Here is a 15,000-nt window from a genome sequence, read left to right as displayed (position 1 = left end):
TGAGAGAGTGTGTGAGAGAGAGAGTGTGTGTGTGTGAGAGAGAGAGTGAGTGTGTGTGTTATATTTCTCTGCAGGTCTGTTCATGCTCAAGCGCTGAGTGGGTGGATAACCTGCACATGCTCTGCTTCATTGTGTGGAGTAACGTGTTCAAAAACTACCTACACTGGGCCCTGCTCCTAAACTGGGCCCTGCTCCTACACTGGGCCCTGCTCCTAAACTGGGCCCTGCTCCTAAACTGGGCCCTGCTCCTACACTGGGCCCTGCTCCTACACTGGGCCCTGCTCCTACACTGGGCCCTGCTCCTAAACTGGGCCCTGCTCCTAAACTGGGCCCTGCTCCTAAACTGGGCCCTGCTCCTAAACTGGGCCCTGCTCCTAAACTGGGCCCTGCTCCTACACTGGGCCCTGGTACATGGTAGCATTATGAACCTGCTTCCATTGAAAACAGAGAAACAGCGGAAAGTTGGTTCTTCTGGGTGTGTGGGGTTTTCCAGGGTCAGCACACAGCCCCCAGTGGATGCAGATCGGAAAGCAAAAGAGCCCTGACACACGAGGTAGAGACCAGAGAAAGGAAATCGATTGCACAATGTGTGTGTGTGTGTGTGCGTGTGTGCCTGCATGTGAGAGAGAGTGTGTGTGTGTGTCTGCACGTGAGAGTGTGGATGTGTGTGTGTCTGCGTGTATGTATGTGTGTGTGCATATATGTACACTAAGTGAGCACTTTATTCGGTGTTTACTAGACTTTTTTTTAGACTTGTTGATCTTCTGCTGCTGTAGCCTATCCACTGAGATGTTTAACGTGTTGTGTGTTCAGAGATGCTCTTCTGCATAACTCTGTTGTAATGTGTGGTTATTTGCATTACTGTCACCTTCCTGTCAGCTTTGACCAGTCTGGCCCTTCTTTTCTGACCTCTGTCATTAACAAGGTGGTTCTGCCCGCAGAACTGCTGCTCACTGGATGTTTTCTTTTTGTTTTTTTGACTGTTGTGTTTTTTTTTACTGTTGTGTGTAAAACTCCCGGGAGATCAGCAATTTCTGAGATACTCTAACCACCCTGTCTGGCACTAACAATCATTCCACAGTCAAAGTCACTTGGATCACATTTCTTCCCCATTTCTCTGCAGGTCTGTTCATGCACTGCTTCAGCTCGAGTGGGTGGATAACCTGCACATACCCTCTGCTTCATTGTGTGGAGTAACGTGTTCAAAAACCGTACCTACACTGGGCCCTGCTCCTAAACTGGGCCCTGCTCCTACACTGGGCCCTGCTCCTAAACTGGGCCCTGCTCCTAAACTGGGCCCTGCTCCTAAACTGGGCCCTGCTCCTAAACTGGGCCCTGCTCCTACACTGGGCCCTGCTCCTAAACTGGGCTCTGCTCCTAAACTGGGCCCTGCTCCTAAACTGGGCCCTGCTCCTACACTGGGCCCTGGTACATGGTAGCATTATGAACCTGCTTCCATTGAAAACAGAGAAACAGCGGAAAGTTGGTTCTTCTGGGTGTGTGGGGTTTTCCAGGGTCAGCACACAGCCCCCAGTGGATGCAGATCGGAAAGCAAAAGAGCCCTGACACACGAGGTAGAGACCAGAGAAAGGAAATCGATTGCACAATGTGTGTGTGTGTGTGTATGTGTGTGCCTGCACGTGAGAGAGAGTGTGTGTGTATGTGTGTGTATATGTGTGTGTGCGTATGTATGTGTGTGTTGTGGGGTTCTGTCCCTTCTCTCTGGCTGGAATGCTGTTTCACACATTCCTCTCCAGTCCGAGCAGAATGCTGTTTGTCTGAAAGGTTATGTAAGGAGGAGGCATGTGCAGGTGTCCCTCTGCCCTGTGAACTCTCTACTCTGCCCCGTCTCTGCCCAGTAAACACGATTCCTCATCACAGAGCACATTACAGATCCTTATACAGGACACGTTCCTGAAGTGGCCTAACCTGCAGGACACTCCACACAGGGACCACACCGCTCTCCATCTGCAGGGCCAGAGGGAGTTATTGAGGGAGAAAAACGCACATTTTATCAAAATTATGCTTATTTACAGGAAAGGCAGTTGTCAGAAATACACAAAAAAGTGCATCCACTGCAGGACATTTTCCCCACATACTCCAACTGAGGCGGGTAGTGCTGCTTGAATTATATGGGAGATGTAACGTTGCAATGAGCTTCACTATAGCCGGGATAGAATGGGACTGTTGTGTGGAAGGTTCCAGTACATCTTTATTTCTCCCAGAGGTGTAATTATTTGTACGGCTGGGTGTTTGTCACAGAAGTCACATGGGATTTTCTCTTTTTTGGAAGTCCCTTTAATTCCGTTTCTGTTCCACGATGGACTCGCACGGTTTCTGCGATGGACAGAAGCGATTAAAAGCAGCATATCGTCACATTTCAACAGCTCCACCCTCAAATGCATATGCCTTGAGGGGAGACTGGCCTAGATCACACGCAATCTGCCGTTCCAGCCCCGGGCGCCAGGTTGGTACATAAGACGCATGTTTCTTGGGCATGATGCATCATATATGCACCTGAGAACCGTCGCAAAAGGCTTAGTACATCTGGCCCTTGTAGTTATGAGGCCAGCTCCCTAGCATCTAACATGTGAGTGTGATCCGTGTAAATTAAAGGGAAATTAATTTGTCATAGCTACAACATTCATGCAACAAAAAATGTTTGTCATATTTTATAGCAATCAAAGATACTAGAAGTGTGTGTGTGTGTGTGTGTGTGTGTGTGTGTGTGTGTGTGACCTGCAAATACTTTAATTTAGTATTTGGTCTCCCCTACTTCTTAGCTACTCACTTACTTCATTACTTAGCCTACTTACAGCATGCTCACTCACTCACTTTTGCAATATATAACAGGAGATATGTCACAGAAATCCCACGGTAAATAGGAGAAGTCCAGCATTACACAGTATGTTCCTGAGGTTGAGCGTGACAGCATGCGTCATATGACTCAGTAGTTTGACTGTTGTTTGACGACGTACAATAACAATTCTGCGGCACACACGACTTCTGTTCTGCTTTAGAACGGACAAAATGCAGCGGCTTTTTACGCCGTTTGCGAGTTTTTACTTGATCCCCCGATACCACGGAGGGAAGGTATTTGCGCGCAGGCAAGCGCCAGAGTTGAACTCGTTAGCACACGCCTCGGGTGCGTCTCCCCCAGCTGCAGCTCAGATGACACTAATCCACTTGGCCACACCTTTTTCAAGAGCCAGACTGCTGATTCCAGAACATCATTTCCAACTTGCGTTGCTGCTTGCGCCTCGGCATGCCGCTCGCGGGCGATGGCTACGGAGGCTAGCGCGCTGGACGAGCTGCAGAGCGAGCTCACCTGCCCGGTGTGCCTGGAGCTGTTCCGCGAACCGGTGATACTGGAGTGCGGGCACCACTTCTGCCGCCAGTGCATCACCCAGTGCTGGAGCGCCAAGCCAGAGGAGAACCCGACGTGCCCGCAGTGTCGGAAGACATGCGCCCAGAAACTCCGTCCCAACTCGCTCTTGTGCAACGTCGTCGACAGTGTCAGGCGAGCCAGGGCGATGGACGCGGAGCCGACGGCGCCCCGGGAGAGGACCCAGCGGCCGCCGGTCAGCGGGGGAAGCTCGGAGCTCGCCCCGGAGCCCGACCAGTGCGAGGAGCACGAAGAGAAACTCAAGCTCTTCTGCGAGGACGACCAGGTGGCCATCTGCCTGGTCTGCGGCATGTCCAGGGACCACAAGACGCACAGCGTCATCCCGATCAACGAAGCTTTCGAGAACTACAAGGTATTGTGCCTGTCCCGTAGTCTACCACAAAATGCCACCGGCAAGACTTAATCTAGAAAGATTTCCCCGACAGAGGCAGCCCAATTATTGCATTGCCGTTTCGTTTTAAACCTTGAACTTCTGAAGTTGAGACTAGACTTTCAAAACGGAAACGGTGCTCAGAAGTTACAAGCCGCGAAAACGAAAGAAACTGAAACGTGACAGCTTGGCCGTGTCTCACTGACGCTTCGCCATTTCCCTTGAGGGTACTTTCTCTGTAGCTAAATTTGATTGGTCACAAATGCGCGCTATTTAAATGTTTTGCATGGAATAATATCTGCTTAGAACCTCTAAACCAGTCGGGTTGTTACCATTTGCAAAGCAAATTATTTTACAGTCTGGAAATGCTGCCTGCTACTGAATTTCAGTTGTATGATAATGATAAGAAAACATTGGAATCTGTGAAATCCACTTGTTCAAAACGTTACATGGGGTTGTGTTCCTTCCCTCAGTCAAGAACGAATGGAATCTTTAAATTAAATGAATGCGGACGGTTTTGACTTTCACATGAAGAACCGCGTGACTCACAGGGAAGTTATTTTCAGTCTGTGTTAGCTTTTGGACGGCTGAGGAATTTTACACACAAGTGTGCGCAGTAAATTTGCTGACGGTGAGTTTTAACCTAATTAGGTCTACGTTGTGGTATATTGTGTAATACTAACTACCGCACAGATTTCAAAGCGAACGAAAATACCCCATAAGATAGAAAACATAACAAACATAAACTCGACCAGGACTATATATAAAAAAACGCCTGTCAACCAACATATAAGAATAACTGCGTACACATTTCAATGATAAAAGCCAGTGCAAAGCAGTTTCCTTTTAGTTATTTTGTAGATGGCACTAGTTAAGATTCACTTTTGATGGAAATGATCTTTCTTGCACTTCAATTTAGATTCAGTCAAAAGTGCTGTTCTTATAATAGCAGTCCTCTGTGTTGGTTGTGTGTCTTTGTGAAAGTGTGATTGGTCTGTGCTGTGTGACTCTGCTGTGATTGGTCCGTGCTCTGTGACTGGGCTCTGTGTGTTTGACTCACTGTTCGACTCACTCTGTGTGACTCATTCTGTGTGTGACTCATTCTGTGTGTGACTCACTCTGTGTGTGACTCGCTGTGTTGGACTCATTCTGTGTGTGACTCACTCTGTGTGTGACTCACTCTGTGTGTGACTCATTCTGTGTTTGACTCACTATGTGTGTGACTCACTATGTGTGTGACTCATTCTGTGTGTGACTCACTATGTGTGTGACTCACTATGTGTGTGACTCACTCTGTGTTTTACTCATTCTGTGTGTGACTCACTATGTGTGTGACTCACTATGTGTGTGACTCACTCTGTGTTTGACTCATTCTGTGTGTGACTCACTATGTGTGTGACTCACTATGTGTGTGACTCATTCTGTGTTTGACTCACTATGTGTGTGACTCACTATGTGTGTGACTCACTCTGTGTTTGACTCATTCTGTGTGTGACTCACTATGTGTGTGACTCGCTGTGTTGGACTCATTCTGTGTGTGACTCACTCTGTGTTTGACTCATTCTGTGTGTGACTCATTCTGTGTGTGACTCACAGGAGAGGCTCTCTGCTGCGCTGCAGAGGGTGGAGCTGCAGATCGAGGAGGCCTCTTCCTCTCAGACTCTGACCAATCAAAAGATGATGGAGATAAAGGTACAGGCATGTCTGTGTGTGTTTGTGTGTCTGTGTGTGTGTGAGAGTGTGTGTGTGTGTCTGTGTGTGTGTGTGCGTGTGTGTGTGTGTGTGTGTGAGAGAGAGAGAGTGTGTGAGAGAGAGTGAGAGTGTGTGTGTGTGTGTGTGTGAGAAAGAGAGTGAGAGTATGTGTGTGTGTGTGTGTGTGTGTGAAACCCCCCTTCAACAATCTCTGAAATTAACAACAGCAGAACACTGTGGCATATTGTAATAAAATATTTACAGTAACATCCATCCATCCATCCATCCATTATCTGAACCCGCTTATCCTGATCAGGGTCGCAGGGGGGCTGGAGCCTATCCCAGCATACATTGGGGCGAAAGGCAGGAATACACCCTGGAATACACCCTCCAGTCTATCTCAGGGCTACAGTAACATCATTACAGTATTTTATTTTTTGCCTGTTTTCTGTTAAGCACTTTGCAAAAAATGTTTTCTTACAAAGTGAAAAATAAGAAAACTGTCCTCACCTCAGATTAGTGTAACTTTGAGCACATGTAAACAGAAAAATGACCTGAATGTGACAACTTAGCTTGCTATCTCCCCTACTCAAGCTGTGCTGTGTGTGTGTGTGTGTGTGTGTGTGTGTGTGTGTGTGTGTGTGTGTGTGTGGGTGTGGGTGTGGGTGCTTCTCCCAGGAGCATGCTGGGACGCTGGAGGACCAGATGGGGCGGGAGTTCGCACAGCTGCGGCTGTTCCTGCAGCGTGAGGAGGAGCAGGCCCGGGCAACCCTGCGCGGCCGCAAGGAGGAGAGGCTCCAGCAGCTGGATGAGACGCTCACACACACCACCCAGCACATCAGCACCCTGCACACCACTGCTCTACAGCTGCAGCACAAACTGGACCAGGACGACAACCCAGCCCAGCTGAGGGTGAGAGAGGGGGAGGAGGGAGGAGGGGGGAGGGAGAGGAGGAGGAGGGAGGGAGAGAGGGCGGGCAGGAGGAGAGAGAGAGAGGGAGGGAGAGGGAGGGAGGGAGGGAGGGCAGGAAGAGAGAGGTTGCAGTCATGCATTTTGTTTCTGATGAGAAATTCAGATGCTCTTTTTTGTGTTCCCAGGGAATCAAGAACTTCATCAGCGAGTGAGTATTATTATTATTATTATTATTATTATTATTATTATTATTTAGTGTGTTGTTTTGCGTTGGACGTACATGTGACCCTCCAATCAGCACTGATTTATACCTGGGACACCAGGCGAGTGCAATCTCTGATTGGTCAGCGACTCTGTTTCCACCTGCTCCCAATATTATGCTTAACTTTTTCCCTTTTATTTTATTTTAATATTCTATTACTATTACCATTATAAATGTGTTATGTTTATTGTATTTGATCTCTTCATTGATCTTTTTAAAAATAAGTTTTATGTTAAGCAGATTCTACTGCAATGCTGCACAACAGGCATTACATAAACAAAGACTACATATTAAAAACATTATTGATTGAGTTATTGATTGTTTGTTGTAAAGAAAGTAGTAAAAAACCAGACTTATCTTGGCTTGAGATGTCCCTCTGTCATGTGATCAGCTGGTGACTCCTTATTGGACGAGGCAGTGTGTATCCCTCTCTGCCTCAGTGTTATCAGTGCTCCCCTGATGGTTGAATTGGGGTGTGTCCTGGAGCAGAAAGGCTGATGGGAGATGTAGTCTCAGAGCAGACAGGTTGCTGCGTGTGGAGGAATTTTCCCACCATTGGTTTCTGTTGTGTTGCTGTCTCTGTATGACTGTAAGGCTGCGTCTCACTCTGCTTCTCCTCCTCCACTCCACAGCGCAGAGACTCTGTTCCAGCGCCCCCTGGAGGTCTCCATGGATCTGCAGGCCGGCGAATTCCTGGGGCCCCTGCAATATCGCCTCTGGAGGAAGATGAGCTCCATACTAAATCCAGGTACTGCATCAGAACCACACACCTGAGAGAGTTGTGTTAATACCACACACACACCTGAGAGCGGTGTGTTAATACCACACACACGCATACCTGAGAGAGGTGTGCATTAATACCACACACACACACACACACACACACACACACACACACACACACCTGAGAGAGAGAGAAAAAAACCTTTAAAAAAATAGGCCCTGGTCCTTATCTTTGTTGTACGGGTAGCAATTGAAATTGTCCCTCTAGGGTCTTTCAGAGCACTTATCCCTGGTTATGGGTATGCACTTTGTTGTACGTCGCTCTGGATAAGAGCGTCTGCCAAATGCCAATAATGTAATGTAATGTAATGACAGAGAGAGAGAGATGTGTGAGAAGTGTGTTAATATCATACAAACACACCTGAGAGAGAGAGGTGTGTTAATACCACACTCACACCTGAGATAGAGAGAGGTGTATTCAGTAGGGATGTGACAAATGATCAGTTTTTGTACCATCCCATTTTTTAAACTGTCAACCTGTTAACCGATACTGCTTATGACCGATAGGGGTCGGATTTTTTTTTTAACTGGATAATTGCATTTTCAAACTTTATTGTGGCCATCTCAATAGTTAAATGTCAACATTGTAGGTCAGATAATAGCCTGATTGCCAAATTAAAGATTACATTGACATTGTGCAGTGTAACCCCACAGTTGCAGAAGTCTGAAGTTAAATCCTGTAGTTGACGTCCAGGCATGCTGGTCGATCGTGTGTCATTTTTAAAATGCATCGGTTAAAATGATAATTCTTCATCCCTCTTCTCTCGCGCTTCTGCCTGATAGACTTGATTGGCATGGAATCTGTAAATATGCTGCTGTTACAGACGGGGTTGTGCACTCAGTTGTGCTCACGCAATTTGCCTGATATAATACGATAACACCGGATCATACAATAGGCGACTGGTCTAATGATTTTACTTTTATGTCAGTACAGGTCTCTGTACAACTTGCATTTTATATGGTGGTGGTGAGACTAACGTGGTCCATTTTTCGCTGAAAGCAGGGAATTCTCGATGGATAAATAGCCTCATGATAATGTATTGCTTTATTTATATGTAGCTACCGCATAGTGGAAAGCTATGTTCAGTTTACCCGTAGTTTGAACACGGATCTTATGTGAACCTTAAGAAACGATATATGTTACAATAAGCCATAAGTAAACCAACAGCTACAGAAATAATTTGATAACTCTAATACTGTAGCATTAACTTCACTGTGGCGTTTGCATTTAAATCCACAGAAATTACTGTAGCTTGTCGATGTTATCGACTAATGCTAATGCTAATGTAGAATGTAAACCGCAATAATACACCATTTCAGAGAGAGAGAGAGAGAGAGAGAGAGAGAGAGAGAGAGAGAGAGAGAGAGAGAGAGAGAGAGAGAGAGAGAGAGAGAGAGAGAGAGAGAGAGAGAGAGAGAGAGAGAGAGAGAGAGAGATGTTAGGACCACACACATTGTTGGTTGGTGTGGTGTGATTGTTAGTGTCCATCTGTGCTGGTTGTGGTGTGATTGTTAGTGTCCATCTGTGCTGGTTGTGGTGTGATTGTTAGTGTCCATCTGTGCTGGTTGTGGTGTGATTGTTAGTGTCCATCTGTGCTGGTTGTGGTGTGATTGTTAGTGTCCATCTGTGCTGGTTGTGGTGTGATTGTTGGTCTCCATCTGTGCTGGTTGTGGTGTGATTGTTAGTGTCCATCTGTGCTGGTTGTGGTGTGACGGTTAGTGTCCATCTGTGCTGGTTGTGGTGTGATTGTTAGTGTCCATCTGTGCTGGTTGTGGTGTGATTTAGTGTCCATCTGTGCTGGTTGTGGTGTGATTGTTAGTGTCCATCTGTGCTGGTTGTGGTGTGATTGTTAGTGTCCATCTGTGCTGGTTGTGGTGTGATTGTTAGTGTCCATCTGTGCTGGTTGTGGTGTGATTGTTAGTGTCCATCTGTGCTGGTTGTGGTGTGATTGTTAGTGTCCATCTGTGCTATCTAAATGGCAGGTCCAGCCGCTGTGACCCTTGACCCCGACACGGCGTACCCTCGCCTGGTGGTGTCCCCGTGCGGCACGAGTGTGAGGGTGGGTGAGATCCAGCGCAACCTGCCAGACAACCCGGAGCGCTTCACCCTCTACAACATCGTGCTGGGCTCCCAGGCCTTCTCCTCTGGCCGGCACTACTGGGAGGTGGAGGTGTGTGACATCTCTAACGCTTTCCCTGGGCCTTATAACTTCTGGGGGCTTTTTCACAAAGCGGGATTACTGGGTTAGCTGGATAACTGCACAAATATGGATGACTGAGTTAGCTGAATAATTGCACAAAGCAGGATGAGTGAGTTGGCTGCATAAAGGCACTGAGTAAAACCGGCTCTTCAAAGGTAAGATGCTCTTCTGTGTTAACCTGACGCCCTGATAGGTGGGTGATAAGGGGCCTGGGCGCGGCCTGTGTTAACCTGACGCTCTGATAGGTGGGTGATAAGGGGCCTGGGCGTGGCCTGTGTTAACCTGACGCTCTGATAGGTGGGTGATAAGGGGCCTGGGCGTGGCCTGTGTTAACCTGACGCTCTGATAGGTGGGTGATAAGGGGCCTGGGCGCGGCCTGTGTTAACCTGACGCTCTGATAGGTGGGTGATAAGGGGCCTGGGCGTGGCCTGTGTTAACCTGACGCTCTGATAGGTGGGTGATAAGACGGCCTGGGGCCTGGGCGTGGCGGCGGCCTGGGTGAACAGGAAGGAGGAGGTCAGCCTGTGTCCGGAGGACGGCTTCTGGACGGTGGGGCTGCGGAGCGGGGGGGAGTATGAGGCCTGCACCAGCGCGGGGAGTGCCCTGAGCCTGGGGAGCCGGCCGCGGCGCGTCGGCCTGTTCCTGGACCTCTCCGCCGGCCTGCTGTCCTTCTACGACTCCGCCGACATGAGCCACATCTTCACCTTCTCCCACATCCCGCCCCAGCCCCTCTACCCCTACTTCAACCCCTGGCCCATCATCAGCGGGCAGAACACTGAGCCCCTCCGCGTGGTCGCCCCGCGGCCCTGACCCCCCAGGGGGCTGCGGCACAGAGGGGGGCTCTCCATCGCCAGGGGGGGCTGTTGGACACATCTCAAACTCAGCTCCTGTCTTGCCTACTGGTTTTTGGTATGTTTCAACGCTGAAGTGCTTAATAAAAAATAAAAAAAAGATTGCTGACACTGCGCCCCCTCCAGGACTGGAGTTAAACCTACAGCACAGCGCCCCCTCCAGGACTGGAGTTAAACCTGCACACACACCCTCCAGGACTGGAGTTAAACCTGCACACACACCCTCCAGGACTGGAGTTAAACCTGTATACACACCGGCCCTCCAGGACTGGAGTTAAACCTGTATACACTGCGGCCCTCCAGGACTGGAGTTAAACCTGCAGACACTGCGGCCCTCCAGGACTGGAGTTAAACCTGTATACACTGCGGCCCTCCAGGACTGGAGTTAAACCTGCAGACACTGCGGCCCTCCAGGACTGGAGTTAAACCTGCAGACACTGTGGCCCTCCAGGACTGGAGTTAAACCTGCAGACACTGTGGCCCTCCAGGACTGGAGTTAAACCTGCAGACACTGCAGCCCTGCAGGACTGGAGTTAAACCTGCAGACACTGTGGCCCTGCAGGACTGGAGTTAAACCTGCAGACACTGTGGCCCTCCAGGACTGGAGTTAAACCTGCAGACACTGTGGCCCTCCAGGACTGGAGTTAAACCTGCAGACACTGCAGCCCTGCAGGACTGGAGTTAAACCTGCAGACACTGTGGCCCTCCAGGACTGGAGTTAAACCTGCAGACACTGTGGCCCTCCAGGACTGTAGTTAAACCTGCAGACTCTGCGGCCCTCCAGGACTGTAGTTAAACCTGCAGATACTGTGGCCCTCCAGGACTGGAGTTAAACCTGCAGACACTAAAAAAGAAATAAATGCAATAAGTCAATAAAAATGCAATATCCTCCTGATACCCAGAAGAAAAAACTTATTTTAACTTCTTGGATAACAAAAAATTAGTTTCAACAATTATGTTAGAATTGTATTTATTTTTATAAAATGGTAGGCATTTATAAAGCACTGTACAATTGATGCTTCTCATTCACCTATTCATGCACACACTCAAGGCGATTGGCTGCCATGCAAGGCACCAACCAGCTCGTAGGAGCATTTTGGGGTTAGGTGTCTTGCTCAGGGACACTTTGACACGCCCCGGGCGGGGATCGAACCGGCAACCCTTTTTTTTTTTTTTTTTAGATACCTTACTGATGTCATCATGCTGGAGTGGAGAAGGGCTGTTCCATCACTGAGTCTCTTTTCAGCACGAAGCAGTCCGCATGTTCTCTCCTTTGAAAACTGTGCTCAGTATTAAAAATGTTTGCCATGATCCAGCTGGGTTAGTAGCCTGAGATTTATGAGTGATGAGTTATGTTTGAATGAAAATGTATCTTCTCCTATTTGTAACTGACTAAGCTGATCTCAAATGGCCCTTTATTGCTGGTGCTATGGGTAGCCTGTAGCCTAGTGACTAAGGTACATGACTGGGACAGCCTGTAGCCTAGTGGCTAATTGTCATTTCCTAACAATTTTGAGTGAATTTCTTAAATGTATCTGTGTACTAACCTGAATCATTACATTGTATTAAGTATGTAATTCTCTGTATTATATTATGGTCCGTTATCATTCCAAAACAGCTACAAAGCAATGCTCCACCGGTACACAGTGCAGTACATATCAATGTTATATCTCAAAGTGTGCAATTTAATAATTTCATTTATCAGGGTGACAGGTGGGGACAGGAGGTGATCTAGGGTCACCTCAGATGTTTATGGTATGGAGTCCCAGTCAGGGTCCTGATGACATCATCGGAACAAGAGAGAGAGGCTGAAGGCCTGCCCGTGGAGTGTATAAATATGACAACAATGTCACTTTGGCCTTAATCAGGTCACTGTCTGTTTATGTTTCATCTCCAATTTCAGGTTTCATTTTGGCCCAAATTCACCAGCAATACACATAATTCCTCGTTATACCTCTGTTATATTTGCCACTGGCTTCATTAAAAACAGACTAATTTTAATTTCTCCCTTGTCTTTGTGTCTCTTAGCTCTTTGTGATGTCTACGCGAAACGGCCGTCATTTAGCAAGATGGCGCTCAGCTGTCATTCTCAGAGTTGCCACAAGGTGGAGACCTTGTGCGGAGAAAAATAGGGCTAACCTAGGAAACGGTGGCGCATGTGGGGACTCAACAGTTCAATGACAAAGTCGGCTTCTAACAGGATTACGGTTTCACACATACAGACGGCGCAGAGACCCGTGAGAGAGACCAGGACGTCCTCTGCTCTCTCTGAGGGAATGCTCCAAGCTGAAGGCGAGCAGTGTTATGATGGAACTGAAATCTTAACACTAAATTATTGCCCGAGCAGACTCTTCCACCTGATCTCAGATGTGTGTTTTATGTGTGGCTCCTGAGCTGCAGAGTGGCATAGTTATTCAGGGGGTTTGCAGGTGTCAATCCAGGGCAGGGCATTGCAGGTAGGCATGGTGCACCTTGATCTCAGTGTTGGAAAAATGACTCATTCATGAAAGTCCATCTTATTTCCCCAGCAAATAAAATGAATTTGGAAAATGAATGATTGCAGAAAACAAATACAGTAAAAGGCTGCTAAAGTAAGACCATGTTTGTAACTGTAAAGTGTCCTTTGCCCACACCTGTTGGAAAGGTGCAAAAACCATCATTTCATTTCAAACTCAGACCTTTTTCAAGTGCAAATAAAAATAAAAAAACCCCTCAAAAATATGAATATAAAAGGACATCACTGGTGGTGGTGGTAGAGTGTGTGTGTGTGTGAGTGTGTGTGTGTTTGTCTCCCTACCTCCCTGTGAACCTTAATTGTTGTCTTTGTGATTTACGTAGTGTTTCGGTATTTTTAGTTGGCTAGGTAAGCAGTATTTGGATAGTTAAGTTTGGTCACTTTTGCTTTGTTGTTTGTTTGTTTATTTGTTGTTTAAAAAAACCCCAAAATAAATAAAAATAGGCCCTGGTCCTTATCTTTGTTGTACGGATAGCAATTGAAATTGTACTTCCCTCTAGGGGCTTTCAGCGCACTTATCCCTGGTTATGGGTATGCACTTTGTGTGTGTGTGTGTGTGTGTGTGTGTGTGAGAGTGTATGTGTGTGTGAGTGGGAGTGTGTGTGTTTGTGTGTGTGTGTGAGAGAGAGACATAGGGAGATGGTTTGTATAGGCAGAAGTTGGTGTGTGTGTGTGTAGATTGTTTGCATAGGCAGAAGGTGGGGTGTGTGTGTGGGAGGTGGTTTGCATGGAGAGAAGGTGGTGAGTGTGTGTGTGTGTGTGTGTGTGTGACTCATACATGCTGCAGTGGAATCTGCTGTTCCAGGGGACAGCACCTCCAGTGGGCTGAGTGATGGTGTGCAGTGTCAAGGTCAGTTTCCCTGCAGTGTTGAGGTCAGTTTCCCTGCAGCATTGAGGTCAGTTGCCCTGCAGTGTTGAGGTCAGTTTCCCTGCAGCATTGAGGTCAGTTTCCCTGCAGTGTTGAGGTCAGTTTCCCTGCAGCATTGAGGTCAGTTGCCCTGCAGTGTTGAGGTCAGTTGCTCTGCAGCATTGAGGTCCGTTGCCCTGCAGTGTTGAGGTCAGTTGCACTGCAGTGTTGAGGTCAGTTGCCCTGCAGTGTTGAGGTCCGTTGCCCTGCAGTGTTGAGGTCCATTGCCCTGCAGTGTTGAGGTCAGTTGCCCTGCAGTGTTGAGGTCAGTTGCCCTGCAGCGTTGAGGTCCATTGCCCTGCAGTGTTGAGGTCCATTGCCCTGCAGTGTTGAGGTCAGTTGCCCTGCAGTGTTGAGGTCAGTTGCCCTGCAGCGTTGAGGTCAGTTGCCCTGCAGTGTTGAGGTCAGTTGCCCTGCAGCGTTGAGGTCCATTGCCCTGCAGTGTTGAGGTCAGTTGCCCTGCAGTGTTGAGGTCCGTTGCCCTGCAGCGTTGAGGTCAGTTGCCCTGCAGTGTTGAGGTCCATTGCCCTGCAGGCCTAAGCAAGCTAGCTCACCTGCGTCCCCCCGGGGGTGCGGCTTGGTCACAGCCCACAGACTGGCAGCTTGCCCAGGTGTGCACTCTGTTAGGCTCCCAGAGAGGATTCTGGGAGATGTGGCCTGGCACCAGAAGGGCAGCCCCCAGACCACAGCTGTAGAGGGGTGGCAGGAGTGGGAGGGCAAGCGCTTATCTTTCTCCAGGGTTGGGGAATTACCATGGGGTGAGAGGGACGGACCTCTATGCAGTGTGTGCTAAGGTCAGCCATGAGGGCCATACAGGAGGATAATGTAGGTGCCCAGAGAATGGCAGGGTATGGGTGGAGTGTTCTGTATAAGGCCCCAGAACATGGGGATGTGCAGTGGAGGACACTACGGATATAAGGCTGAAAATGTAGTATGAAGCAGAAAATGGAAGATGAAGCACAAAGGTATTTGGTTGTTTGTCTGGATCCCCATACGCTGTTGCACATGCAGCACCTATTCTTCCTGGGGTCCACAAAGAACAGAAAAAATGTAATACTAACAAAACCTAGTATGTACTGTACACATATACTGGTACATTAC

At 48.2% G+C, this 15,000-nt stretch overlaps 1 protein-coding gene across 4 annotated transcripts; it reads left to right on the top strand.

Moving 5' to 3' along the window:
* Positions 1–2,979: 2,979 nt before the first annotated feature.
* Positions 2,980–12,478, top strand: LOC133134945 (nuclear factor 7, brain-like). 4 transcript variants are annotated; one of them, XR_009709357.1, is made up of 8 exons: positions 2,981–3,758; positions 5,373–5,468; positions 6,147–6,380; positions 6,566–6,588; positions 7,275–7,390; positions 9,403–9,596; positions 10,080–10,535; positions 10,641–12,478. XR_009709357.1 is itself a non-coding variant. In XM_061251575.1 (7 exons), exons 1-7 carry the CDS (start codon positions 3,282–3,284, stop codon positions 9,733–9,735), a joined length of 1,209 nt encoding a protein of 402 aa, XP_061107559.1. In that variant the 5' UTR covers positions 2,980–3,281; the 3' UTR covers positions 9,736–9,942. The 4 variants fall into 4 exon arrangements, 3 of the variants coding, with proteins under 3 accessions (XP_061107559.1, XP_061107557.1, XP_061107558.1); XM_061251575.1 differs by lacking the exons at positions 10,080–10,535; positions 10,641–12,478 and adding an exon at positions 9,729–9,942 and having other exon boundaries at positions 2,980–3,758; positions 9,403–9,658; XM_061251573.1 differs by lacking the exon at positions 10,641–12,478 and having other exon boundaries at positions 10,080–10,609.
* Positions 12,479–15,000: the final 2,522 nt, after the last annotated feature.

Source organism: Conger conger, chromosome 8, assembly GCF_963514075.1.
Source record: "Conger conger chromosome 8, fConCon1.1, whole genome shotgun sequence".
NCBI classification, from domain to species: Eukaryota; Metazoa; Chordata; class Actinopteri; order Anguilliformes; family Congridae; genus Conger; species Conger conger.
This window is presented reverse-complemented; position numbering and strand designations above follow the sequence as displayed.